The 13341-nt window shown below is 29.5% G+C and overlaps 2 protein-coding genes across 8 annotated transcripts; one reads left to right on the forward strand and one right to left on the reverse strand.

Annotated features, from left to right (window-relative positions):
- The first annotated feature begins 1530 nt into the window (after window positions 1–1530).
- On the forward strand, window positions 1531–7073 carry LOC107903571 (uncharacterized). 7 transcript variants are annotated; one of them, XM_016829659.2, is made up of 5 exons: window positions 1531–1858; window positions 1967–2041; window positions 2727–2833; window positions 5765–5850; window positions 6273–7073. In XM_016829659.2, exon 5 carries the CDS (start codon window positions 6283–6285, stop codon window positions 6859–6861), a length of 579 nt encoding a protein of 192 aa, XP_016685148.1. In that variant the 5' UTR covers window positions 1531–1858; window positions 1967–2041; window positions 2727–2833; window positions 5765–5850; window positions 6273–6282; the 3' UTR covers window positions 6862–7073. The 7 variants fall into 7 exon arrangements, with proteins under 7 accessions (XP_016685148.1, XP_016685147.1, XP_016685149.1 ...); XM_016829658.2 differs by having other exon boundaries at window positions 1531–1852; XM_016829660.2 differs by having other exon boundaries at window positions 1531–1847.
- A 3873-nt stretch (window positions 7074–10946) lies between these two features.
- On the reverse strand, window positions 10947–13123 carry LOC107902918 (proton pump-interactor 1-like). The gene is made up of 4 exons (XM_016829026.2): window positions 12266–13123; window positions 11749–11937; window positions 11456–11635; window positions 10947–11336 (listed from the first exon to the last, which is right to left on the reverse strand). Exons 1-4 carry the CDS (start codon window positions 12662–12664, stop codon window positions 11112–11114), a joined length of 993 nt encoding a protein of 330 aa, XP_016684515.2. The 5' UTR covers window positions 12665–13123; the 3' UTR covers window positions 10947–11111.
- Between the last annotated feature and the right edge of the window lie 218 nt (window positions 13124–13341).

Raw genomic sequence — 13341 nt, forward strand, 5'->3', positions numbered from 1 at the left:
GTTGCAATAATGGTGGATTATGAGAGAAAATTGGAGAATAATGAGAGGAAAAATGAAGGGGATGACAATAGCTTGAGAAAAATAAATAAAATAGGCTAAACATAAAATAAAATGCAATTTATACCTAGGTTAAAAAGGGCTTGGAAGGCAACAATATTTTAGGGAGCATAAACATTGAAAAAATAAAAATTAGCAAGGGAAGGGAATCAAACTCAAGTCTTAAGGTCAATTTCACTAACTCTTTACCAGTATGCCAATTACTCATTCTTTTCATAAATGCTCAAACAAAACCTTAAAAATTAGGGCAAGACAACTCTCAGTTCACTAACCCGATTTCTTCCGACTCAATTCCTTCTGACCCAATTTTTGGGACATGACAAAACTATTAGTAAGTTTATGTTTCGTTTTAGTCACTTAACTTCAAAATGTTACAAAATGGTCAATAAACTATTTAATTCATTTAAGTCATTGGTTTGTTAAATTTTTTTTTAAGTTTGACTAATGAGCTCTAAGCGATGATTTGACGATTGATGTAGTGAATCTATACCCATTGACGAGTGAAACATATCTTAGATCCAAGTTAACCTGCCATTTAGTGTAGGAGATTGGAGAAAAAAGTTGTTTGAATTTTGGTTCACAGATTTGTGACGTTCAAAACTGTTTCATGAATATAAATTATGTTGTAAAAGAGAAGAGAAATGTGAGCTTTCAATTGATACAAACGGTGCAAACAAAGGTCATATAGTAACAATTTTAAAAGCCTGATGACTTAAATGAAAATTTTTGTATAATTCAATAATCATTTTATAATTTTTTGAAATTAACTAAAATGTAAACTTATTAATAACTCAATAACCTTAATTGCCATTTACCCGTAAACTATTGAGACCATTCTAAAAAGTGATGCATTAATTATATCTTTTATCTTTTATATATTGTTTCGATTAATACCTAAATTATTTGTACGAAAAAAAAATCAAAATGAAATGCAACATGTTCTGAACTTTTATTAAAGCTCATCTTTTTGTTGAAGATACCCCAATCCATGATTTCAACATTGGAATTTTTGAAAGTCCCAAGTAATAGTATGAATTATGAAATTTCAAAAAAGCATATTCTTATTTATTGTTAATTTCAAGCTAATTTTAATAGCTATACTTACATTTGTCTTTAGAAAATAGAAAATTCACTTTAAATGTATAAAAATGAATAAAGAAAACTCATCTTCATTTCTGACAGAAAATAAGAAATATGAAAAAAAAAACTAAAAAAGAAAGACATATTTTCTTGAAAGACGCTTCAAATGAAACAAATATGAAAAACATAGTTGTAGGAGTGTTCAATTACTTTATTATCGTTAACCAAATCAAATTAGTATTAACTAAATCGAAATTATCATGAAAAAGTGAAAAAGTCATAATTTAGGGGTGGTTGATGCAATTAACTCATTTCTAATGGTGCTAATAATTAAGTCTGCTATAGGGAAAGCGAAGTTAAAATATGACCCAAAGACTCACCTTTTTCTAAGTCGTCTCCTATCAAAATTGCAAAATAAATGGATAGCAGTAAACCAAATACTTTGCTACTAAACCAAGAAAACCTTAAGAGTTCATATTTGTGAAGGTTTCTTAACATTTTAGTGCAACCTTGATTTTTATTTTTATTTATTTCCTTTCCCTTATAAAGAAGAAAAGACCTTCAACTTTTTTTCTTTTTTCTTCTTCAGTTTTGCTTACTTTCTTTTGCTCCCAAAAACCAAAAACATATCCCTTCAAATCCCATTTGATCGTCTTGAAGTAGCAAGGATCTTCTCAGCACCTAGTCTAGTTTGATTTTGAAGTTCCCAAGTGAGGTCAATGTATTTATGTATCCTTAATTTCTTTATTTTTGATTTTTTTATATATAAATTTGTTATATATTTCTTCATCTAATATTATATTTTTATGTTTTGCTTGAACTAAATCAGAGCAAAATAGACTGTTTGGATTTGCTCTTTTTTTTCACACTCAAATTCTTGGAATCATTGCTTCATTTTGAAGGGGTAAGTGGGTATGTTTATTATGTTTTCCATCATTATATGCATAATATTAAATGGATGGGGCCATTACCAACATCAATAATTTAGATCCCGATTTTGTATAAAATTATTAAAAAAAACTCACAATTATTTATAAATAGAAAAATGTATATAAAAATTCTAGAAAAATAAAATCTTGAATATGTTGTTTCATAACTAAATTGTATGAAAAATAAAGAAAATCATCATACAATAACATCCGATAACAAATTAAAATAAAAACAAAACGATTATTATATGTTTCCTGAATATTTCTCGAAACCAAATTAGTAGTATTATCAAGTTGAGTTTCATGCCCTTGAAGAACATCTAGAACTGATATTACAAAAACTTATGAAATTGACCTTGATGCCATATTTTTAGTCAAAATAATACAAAATATACCATAAATTTTCTTTTCCAAACTCAATTCGAAATTTCATTACATTAGAAATTATATTCAGAATTTTATCTTTTCTTATAAAGTAAAAGCTATGTCAAGTAACTGAAGATGTAAAAAACAAATGAATTTGCTTAATATTTTTTCTATGTTTGTTTTTAAAGAATGAGTATTGAAGTAATAGATAATATAGAGAAATTTTCTTCCTTTTTTTCTGTGTCAGGACTCGGGTCTTTAAAGTTCCTCAATCATTTTCTTCTTTCTTTTCAGAATCAGATTTGCTTTTTTTGCTTGAATCTTGACTTTATAGTCAATTTGGTGGGTAAGGTTTCTTGAAGCTTTAAGGTTGTATGGTCGTGGCTAGCGCCAAATAAAAGGTAAGTGCACAATAAGTTTTTATAATTTTCTTTTTCAAACTCAATTCAAAATTCCATTACATTTTATTTTTTTTTCAAAACCCAAATTGTAAAATGAAAATATATTCAGAATTTTATCTTTTCTTATAATGTAAAAGCTTTGTCAAGTAATTGATGAGGTAAAAAAGCATAGAGCAAATAAATTTGCTTCATAGTTTTTTCTATCTGTTTGTTTTAAAATAATGAGTGTTGAATATTTCAATATAGATAATATAGAGAAATTTTGCAGGGTTTAAAAATAATTATCCCTAATTTTCTCACTTTATTTATTTTTAAAATTTTTATTTTACTTTTATTTATTTTTTAATTTTATAATGTTCCAAAATTTTAAAAATAATTTCAACTTTTTATCATTTTATATATTATCAAAATGAAAATTCACCGAAAGTATAAAAATTTAGGACTAAAATTTTTATTAAATCATTTAAAAAGTTCCACTTAACAGTTGAGTGACAAAAAAAAAATAATTTCAACAGCATTAGTGGTGAAATTGTAACTTTTTTAATTGAGTGATTAAAAAAATATTAGCAATAGTTTAGTGACTAATAATGTAACTTTTTTTTTGGTACAATGATAATTCGAAATTTGGCTATTCCTAAAAAGGGTGAACATCCGATCATATTTATTCACATATTACAAACATCCATATGTAAGCAATTCTCCCAAATTGAAATCAAATTTTAATATCAACAACTTCAACAACTCATAAATAGGAAGATAATATGTTTCGGTACACTTGAAACAATATCCTTCTACATTGACAACAATTACTATGACAATGAAGCTAAGACTCAATTCACAATACCTATATATTTTTGTTATACCTAATACAAGTCATTTACCAGTATATTAGACATTCTTATACCCTACTTTCCTATACTTTCCCATTATTATCTTGATGATGATGATGATGGTCTTACAATTCAGCACTAAGATCACTGTAATACTTGTTTTAATTAGTATAATAATAATTTTAGTCTTTTTTTATATTTTCTATCAATTTGACTCTGATTTTGTATAAAATTATTTAAAAAAAACTCAAAATTTTAAAAATAGAAAAATGTTTATAAAATTTCTAGAAAAATAAAATCCTGAATATGTTGTTGAATAACTAAATTGTACGAGAAATAAAGCAAATCACCATTCAATAAAATCTGATAACAAATTGAAAACAGAACAAAACCAAAAAAAGCTTCATCAATGTTTCTTGAAACCAAATTAGTAATATTATCAAGTTGAGTTTCATCCCCTTGAAGAACAACTAGAACTCATATTACCAAGGCTTATGAAATTGACGCTAATGCTATTTTTTAGTCAATATATATAACAAAATTTCCTTTTTCAAACTTAATTCAATTTTTCATTACATTTAAATTATTTTTCAAAACTCAAATTATAAAAATAAATTATATTTAGAAAAAAAATTTATAACATAAAAGCTATGTCAAGGAACAGAGAACAAATAATTTTACTTAATGTTTTTTCTACGTTTTTTACTAAAGAATGTGTATTGGATACTTCGATACAAATAACATAGAGAAATTTTGTAGGGCCCAAAAATAATTATCTCTCATTTTCTCACTTTATTTATTTTTGAAATTTTTATCTAATTTTATTTAATTTTTTATTTTATAATGTTCTAAAATTTTAAAAATAATTTTAATTTTTTTACATTTTATATATTTTCAAGATCAGATTGACTGAAAGTATAAAATTTGAGGATTAAAATTGTTATTATATCGATTAAAAAAGTATCACTTAACATTTGAGTGACAAAAAAAAACAATTTCAAAAGCATTAGTGATGAAATTGTAACTTTTTTAATTAAGTGACCAAAACAAAAATACCCATAGTTTAGTGACTAATAGTGTAGTCTTTTTTTGGTAAAATGAAAATTTGACCCTGATTTTGTATAAAAAAAACTCAAAATTATTTATAAAATAGAAAAATGTATATTATTCAACATAGTGATTTTTTACCCAAATCATATAAAAAATAATTAATTATGAAAATGGTATGGAAAATAAATTAATTACAAAAATAAGGCATTTGGTACAATGTTTTGCTGGTGTTGCCTGACATATTGGTAGCACTAAATTAAAATGTGATGACCTAAAAATATTCAAGGACTTAATGTAACGCCCAAAATTTTAATTTTGGGTATTGTGATTGTGTAACATAAATATCTATCAACTTTAGTGGTTATGTGTTCTGAAAGTCTTTGAGAGGTCCTAAGTTTAAGTCAAGATTTGGGCAAATTTTAATATGTAAATTTCAAAAATATTCAAAGACTTGATATGTAAATCTCTCATTTTGATTGGCTGTTGAAAATAAGCTCTAAAGATGTTGTGTGACAGTGTGGTGGCACAAAATCTTAAATAGGCTCTAAAAATTGTTTATTATTATTTTTTATCCCCTTCAACACCAAAATTACAAAGGTTTCCTACCTATTAATCAAGTTCAAATTATGTATAGCATAACCGTTAACATTGTTGATAGTAATTTTCTTTGGCTCATATATATATATATAATAAAATTTTTCTAAAATTTTTATAATTATAATTTATACAATACCGTAAATTAAATTGATAATAAGAATAATTATAATGCTATCTGTAATGGCAGACAGCAAAGAAAAAGGCTAAAAGAAACAGTAATAAAAATAGGATTCCTTACTAATAATTCTGCCTCTGTGGATCCTACCAGAGACTTCATAATTTCCCTGTTTTTATCTTCACTTTCTTCTTACTTCTTCTTCACTGCTTTTAATTTGTTTCGATGTCCAAGGTCTATCACCAATTTTCAAGCATCCAGTCAACGTAATTTTCTTTCATTTGCTTAATTCATCACATGCTTTTCTTTGCTTTTGATTATCTGCTACTGTTATGGCAGCTAGCTTTGTAAGATTGTCAAGGAACTCAACTTCACTGCTTCCTTCTCAGTTCTAATCTCTCAACACTTTTCAGCCACTAAGTCAGGTAATATGATCTGAAGCAATGATTTCCTCTACTAATTATCAACAGTTTTAGATTTTAAGAGTGGATGACCAGCAGACATAATCTACTATAGATAGAAATTAATACAAAAACAGCTACCCAGAAGCAATATAATGTTGAAATCTCAAACTGTCAACATTTTAACTCTTAATATTCTGTAATGAACTCTTGCACACTTGAATCTAGCATTTTATATACATCGAGAGCTTGATTCTGGTGACCAGAACTTCATCATGTTTCTGTCTGCCACCCATCCATAGCTCCATCTAATAGACGCCATTGCTTGAAACTTGCATTCATGTTTTCCTTTTCATGCTTACACTGACATATCAATACTTCATAAAATATCCAATTCATTCACAGATTTTCATTCTCTGCTACTGTTATATATGATTGCATTGCAGGGACATAGCAATGGAGTACGTAGAGCCTGTTGTCAGCATTGCAAATTGTCTCGGAATTCCTGTTTGTGAATATTTACAATATCACAGAAAGCTGAACGATTATGTGAGAAAATTCAAGACGATCAGAGATGAATTGAATTGCAAAATGTTAGATATAGAGCTGCAATTGAATGCAGAGCTTCTTCGTCCTCTGGGGAAGATACCGAAGAAGGGAGTTGAAAATTGGTTGAAAGCTGTGAAAGAGATGATTAGGGAAGCACAAGTTGTTGAAAACAAAGTCAGTAACGGGAGATATTTCTGTCGTGCTTGCAACGGGAAGCTTGTTGATGAAAAGACTCGAGAAATGAAGGAATTTCTTGATAACGCTCCTAATGCCTCTGAAGGTCTTGCCATGGATGGCCCAAGTGCTAGGTTGCTACTGCCAACATCAGAACTAGTTGGAGAAGATATTGGTGTAAGACGCAGTAGCAAGCTGCTTTGCACTTGCTTGGACAACAAGTGTCGAGCCTTGCTGAAGAAACTATCGAAGAAGAAGAAGAAGAAAGTTTTGCAATGGAAAAACAGAAAAGAAAGAGATCATTTTGAATGAAAATGAGCTGAATTTTTTCGTTAACATTACAAAAGGCATAAAAGCCATTACATATAGGAGTTAACAATCTTAAAACAAACAAGTTACTACCTAAACTCATACCTAACACCACTAGTTTACCTGGTAACTTGATAAACTTGCTTGAGTATCATAACAAGCTACCTAAACTTGTTTTATTTTATAAATTTTTATTAGTTACTGATTGATTGAAATATTGTGTGAAAATATGGATAAAAAAATTTTAATGCTTTAGTGCTTAATTGAATTTTTAGGACTAAATTGAGAAAAATGCAAAGTGTGTCTAATTAGTGATTAAATGACTTAATTGAATTATTGCATGAAATTGGAAGTTTTTATGTGGCAATTAGACCATGAATTAGTGTTATGGACACAAAAGGGTATTTCTAGAAAAATATCTAAGTAATGGGTCAAGGGCATTTTTGTCCAAATTGAATAAAAGACAAAATAAAGATGAAAACAAGTGTTCATCTTCTTAAAATCAGACGTTTGCTGCCAAAAAAATTCATGTCACCATAGCTAGGGTTCTTGAACTTTCTAAGCTCAATTGTAAGTGATTTCTTGCCCCGTTTTTAATTATTTTCGTATTTTTATGCTTATTGAAGCTTGAATTTCATGTTTCTACCATTTAATTTAAATGAAATTAAAGTTTAAAATTGACCCATTCATGATATAATTGTAAATTGATTAGTGATGTTAGATAATGAATGTTTGAAGTGTTAATTACAAGTTTTACTAGATGAATTTTGATGAAAATGTTGAAAAAGGGCTAAATTGTGAAAGATGGTAAAGTATGCATAAAGTTGTGATTTTGTGAAATTGAGGGCTGTTATGAGCATGAAATATGATTTAGTGAAGTTTGAAATTTAAAAATTTAGTGAATTTTATTTTTACGAGCTTAGGGACAAAAGTGGAATTTTTGAAAAGTTTCGGGGAAAAATGTAAATTTGCCAAAATGTTGTGTATGAATTGTATTTGAATGAAATGTTGATAAAATGTATTAAATTGTGTTAATATAGATCAAGAAAGAAGAAATAGTGGAAATGATCGGGGAAAAGAGAAAGTTATCGACTAAATTACAAAAATAGTCGTTTTGCATCCGAGGTAAGTTACGTGTAAATAATAGTTATATTTTTATAAATTATGAATTATATTTGATATGTGAATTAATATTCAACGTGGAACGAAAATTATTCATGAATTATTCAAGTGTTAAAGTGTTAAAAATAAAGTGTTAAGTGTAAATTCCCGGTTGAACTTAGGAATAGAAGTGGATACAAGTGACATGTCACTAGAGATCAGTGTTACAGTGTTACAGTGAGTCCCGGGTGCTGGGTGATCTAGCATGTGTTGCAGACACCTGACAGCTTGTGTGAGCAGGCCCGTGGACATTTCCAGTGTTATTGATCAGTGGTAGCTTCAGCTACGTTTCAGTGGTAGCTTCGGCTACATAACAGTGGTAGCTTCGGCTACATATCAGTGTTGCACTTATGTGCTAAATCTCTACGTATCTGTGTATATTCCGAGTGTTCAACGGGATTAATAATGAGTTAAAGTGAATATGAAATGAAGTGTGTATGCAGGTACATTTGAAAAGAATGAGCATAAGTGATAAAGGTTAAGTGTGAAAATGTATATGCAAGTGAATTTGGTAAGATTGTGCATGTGTAAGTGATTGAAATTGCTAAGAAATGTTTTGATTAGTTATATGTTAAAAGTGTTAATTATTAAATGAGTAATTATTGTTTACATGTAACTTACTAAGCTATTAGTAGCTTACACCTTCCTTCTTTTCCTTTGTTTTATAGTGATTTGAACTTGATCGAATTGGGGATCGTCGGAGCTCGTATCACACTATCATAATCATCTCGGTATTGTGTGATTTTCAAAATATTTAAAACTATGGCATGTATAGAGTCTTAATCATTTTGAGTATGTTCATATGATATGGCTAAGATTAGCTATTGAAATGGTTAGTAAAGATTATGTTTTGGTATTATGTATGTGTAAATGGTAACTAATTCAAAGAAGCAGTTTCTTTGACAGCAGTAGTGACGTGAATGTAAAAATTCACCATAAATAGTAGAAATGGAATTAGAGAGTGAATTATATATGGAATTAAAGCTTATCAAGTCTATTTTTATATGAAAGAAACGGTGTAGGCAAAGGAATTCTGTATTTTGAGATATTTTAATTTTAGTGAGACAGGGTCAGAATGGTTTTTGAAGTCCCCTGTTTTGACTTTAGAAAATCACTATAAATTGTACAGAAATAATTATAGGTCATAATTTATATGTGTAGATTCCTTAGTGAGTCTATTTTCAAAATAAATAAACAGTAACCTTATATGAATTCTGTCCAATGATATAATTGATTTCTAGTGCCAAGAGGTCAGACCTGTCGAGCAGTGAAACAGGGGATACTTTAATGAATAAACTGTACTAATTGGCTAAGTCAAAAATTCTTAAAATTTTATGGTAAGTATTAATATGAGTCTAGTTTCATGGAAAATTTACAGATTTAAATTTCGAGTCTCGTAACTCGAGTTATAATTAAATTAGTGACAGTTGCGCAGGTAGACAGTTTTGCTGTGAGTAGTGAATTTAATTTTAAAAGCAAATTTTTATGCTCCGAATTGGTAAGTTAAATTGGATGACATCTCGTACTCGATTCCGGCAACGGTCTCGGGTAAGGGGTGTTACAAGTTTGGCGTTGTGTACAAGGGTAAACTACAAAAATAGTCACTTTTTGTTTACATCAGGTTACATTTTAGTCATTTATGTTTAAAATATTACATTTTAGTCACTTATGTTATTATTTTGTTACGAAGTGATCACTCTTCCGTTAAGTTCTGTTATCTCACTAACGATAATCTTACGTGGCAGTCCAACTAGATTTTAAGTGCCAACTTAAATTTTCTAATGGAATGAGAATAAATTTTTTAATTAAATAAATTTAATTAATTAAAAATTTTAAACTCTAAATCTTAGTTAAAAAAAATTCATCTCCCCCTTTTTTTAGTTTTCTTTTTCAGTATACCCTTCCTCGGAACTATTGTGACTGTGTTCCTCCTCATGCCCGGTTGTTTCAGATGTTAAAAAAATCAGAACTTAAACTACTTTCCCTACCCTTGTCTTCAAGCAACTCGGCAAATATTCCCATTTGAACCCCATTCTCACTAAAGCTTTCATTTTTCTCTTTAATGAGTCCTCCTTTCTCAACCAAACCCTCCATTTCAATTTGCTGTTCTTCAAAAGGACCAGGTGAAGGACAAAACACAGAGTGATTTACTATCATACCACTATACTCTAACCTCTGTGAGCAACACACATTGGACTCCATAGCTTTGTAACACAAGCTTCTAAAAGATTTTGAAACCCAAAAGCTCTTAGCTTTTAGCTTTGGCGCAGGCATTCAAAGCTTCAACTGGTGATATTGTTGTTGTTGCTGCTGTTTGGTAGAGCTATTTACTCTTGGTTGGTGAAAGCTCCTCCATCCATAAGGTCGCCAACATGTCTACTTCAATGGGTTAAAGTGGAAGCAAAAAAAAAAAAAAAAATGCAGAGAAATTTGGTGTGGGGTTTTCCTTCTTTTTCCTTTTATCTTTTTTATGTTACAGAAAAAAGGCAGAAGCTTTATGTTCTTAAATATATGGAGTCAAGCTATTGATGATTACTGAGGCCTGCTCAAAGACATGACTGCTTTCTTAGTCAACCGAAAAATAAAACTTAAAAAAAAAAGAGATGAACTGTTTTTTAATTAAGATTTAGGGTTTAAAATTTTTAATTAATTAAATTTATTTAATTAAAAATCTATTCTTATCCTATTAGGAAATTTAAGTTGACACTTAAAATCTAGTTGGACTGCCACGTAGGATTACCGTTAATGAGATAACAGAACTTAACGGAAGAGTGATCACTTCGTAACAAAATAATAACATAAATGACTAAAACGTAACATTTCAAACATAGGTGACTAAAATGTAACCTGAGGCAAACAAAAGTGACTATTTTTATAGTTTACCTTTGTGTACAATGGTACGGCTCTGGTAAAAGTGAGAATTCTGAAATTTTGAGAAAGAAAGTAATTAAAACGATTCGTTAGTAACATCATGCACAGAAATATTGGAAGTAGACATAATATGTATCATTTAATATCTTAAGTGACACTAGTTATTCATGCATAAATGAAAATGTTCCGACATGGTCAAGTATATATACGAAACAGATATCTTAAGAGTTGAAGCAAAGAAAAGGCGATACCCCCTGATCACTTTGTTTCCTCAGCTCCCGAATGTTTTCAAAAGCTTTGTCCCTCTTCAGGGTCACAGCTTTCAGCTCATTTTGTAAAGACTCGATTTTAGTTTCAGTTTCATCCAATTTATCTTTAATTTGCTTTTTTTTGGACCAGACTGCATGCTGCTCCTTCCTTACTCCATTCAAATCGACACCCATAAGCTACAATAAACAAATATAGCTCTTTTTTTTTTTTAGTGTAACACAATGGTGCTCTATATTCACAGATAAGAAGAGGAGCAAACTCCAATGGATAAAGGCAGAAAATAGAATCATCTTACTTTAACTTGATCTTGAATGTCTTCTTTCTGGCCTAATGAATCTTGAATCTTTGTTCTCATTGCAGCATTAGCAATAACTTTCTCACGGGTTCCCTCCAGGTGTTTGATTTCTTTAAGGATTCGCTTCTCCTCACTCAACGAGATGCTTTCGTGCTGAATGCGATATTGCAAGCTGTGAATCTGCAATTCATAAATTCCATTGAAGTGACTAAAGGAGAAAAAGAAAAGCATTAACTGCGGCAGAAAACAATGAATAAATCTAAATGCAGTCAAAGTTTATAGAAGTATCATACAATAAAATCGAGCTCTTCCTCAGATGCACATAAACTATGTCGATTATAAACATCTTTATTATTGTGAAGCTTGCCTAAAGCCTGCTGCAGTGGTTCTATTTCCTTTTTTTTCTCATCTAAAATCGTCTTAAATTGCTCAAAATCAACATTCAGCGCTCTCACTTGCGAAAGCATCTCTGATCGTTCTGCCTGCATTAGCATAAAGATAATCACTATTTAGCCAACTGACAGCGCCATTATTCTTTACTTCTTTCACATTTTTTCTCAAATTCTGAAGGCAAACATAACATTAATGAATCATTATACCAATAGCATATCTGTAAGTGTCATTACATTTCAAGGACATAAATTTCGAACATTCAAATAAATGCTTCCGGGTTTAATTCCCCTACATTCATCATATTACAATAAGCACACCATAATGACATAATGATAGGGCTAATAATTATCTTAAAAGTATGACAATTAATGGCTATCATGCTATACATCTAATTGAAATTAATAACTTTTCACTCACCCTTTTTGCTTTTAATTCATCGGTAAGCTTAAACCTGGCTTTATTCCACTTTTGCATCTCTTTATCAGCCTGATCAAGTTTGGCTTTTATAGCCTGATCTTCGTAGAAGCGATACCTAATAAAATGAAAAGAGTGGATCTGCTTAGGTGCAGGCCACTCGACGACCGCATCCTTCGGAAAGTCGGGATCGGATGCACCATTCTGTTCTTCCTTATCAGGTTCCTCACTATGTGAATCAACTTCAATGGGGTTATTATAAACTGGATCCTTTTCCAGTTTCCCATTTTCATGAAGAAATGATTTGTCTACTTCAGTCACTTTATCAATAGACAATTGTGCCAGGTCTAAATCAACAACCTCAACACCCACTAAACATAAAATTGAGCTACCTGAAAACATCCAAAAACAAAGATTATGATACCATATAACAACAAATATAAATATAAAATATTATTTCATTCATAAAATAAAAATTTTAAAACCAGACACCTGATAGACATGTATAAAACAATATATATTAAATAAATAAATTTTAAAGAACAGTATAGCCAATACAATTTGAAATGGTGCAATCTAAAGCCATTCCTTTAGCTAGTTTTCTCATTAATCAGATCAAAAGAGTGAACAAACAGTAGAATTGCAAAATTATATGTATATATTCTAAATAAATGATAAACTATAATGGAGAAAAACAATAATCAGATAAAATCTAGATCAAAAACTAAATTATAAGTACATTAGCTCATGCTATAACAAAAGATCAAGCCTTTATCCGTCAAGAAAATTAACATGCAAAATCATATGACACTAATGGAAAAGACTCGGAAATTTACAAACATGAGATAAATGAAAAACAAAAAAACCCCAGAAATAAAAACATGAGAAATAATTATGTAGTTTGCAAGGCTAGAAAGTTTACATTTTTAAAAAGAAAAAGTCAAAATAAGATGTTATTGTTGTCGAGAGAGGCATAGATACAGAGATTCTGGATAAAAAAAAACTTTCTAACTTTTTTATTTTATATTCGCGTAATGCCCCAAATTTTATAAATTTTAGGTGTTAAACATGTCAAGTAA

Source organism: Gossypium hirsutum, chromosome D05 (assembly GCF_007990345.1).
Source record: "Gossypium hirsutum isolate 1008001.06 chromosome D05, Gossypium_hirsutum_v2.1, whole genome shotgun sequence".
Lineage (NCBI taxonomy): Eukaryota > Viridiplantae > Streptophyta > Magnoliopsida > Malvales > Malvaceae > Gossypium > Gossypium hirsutum.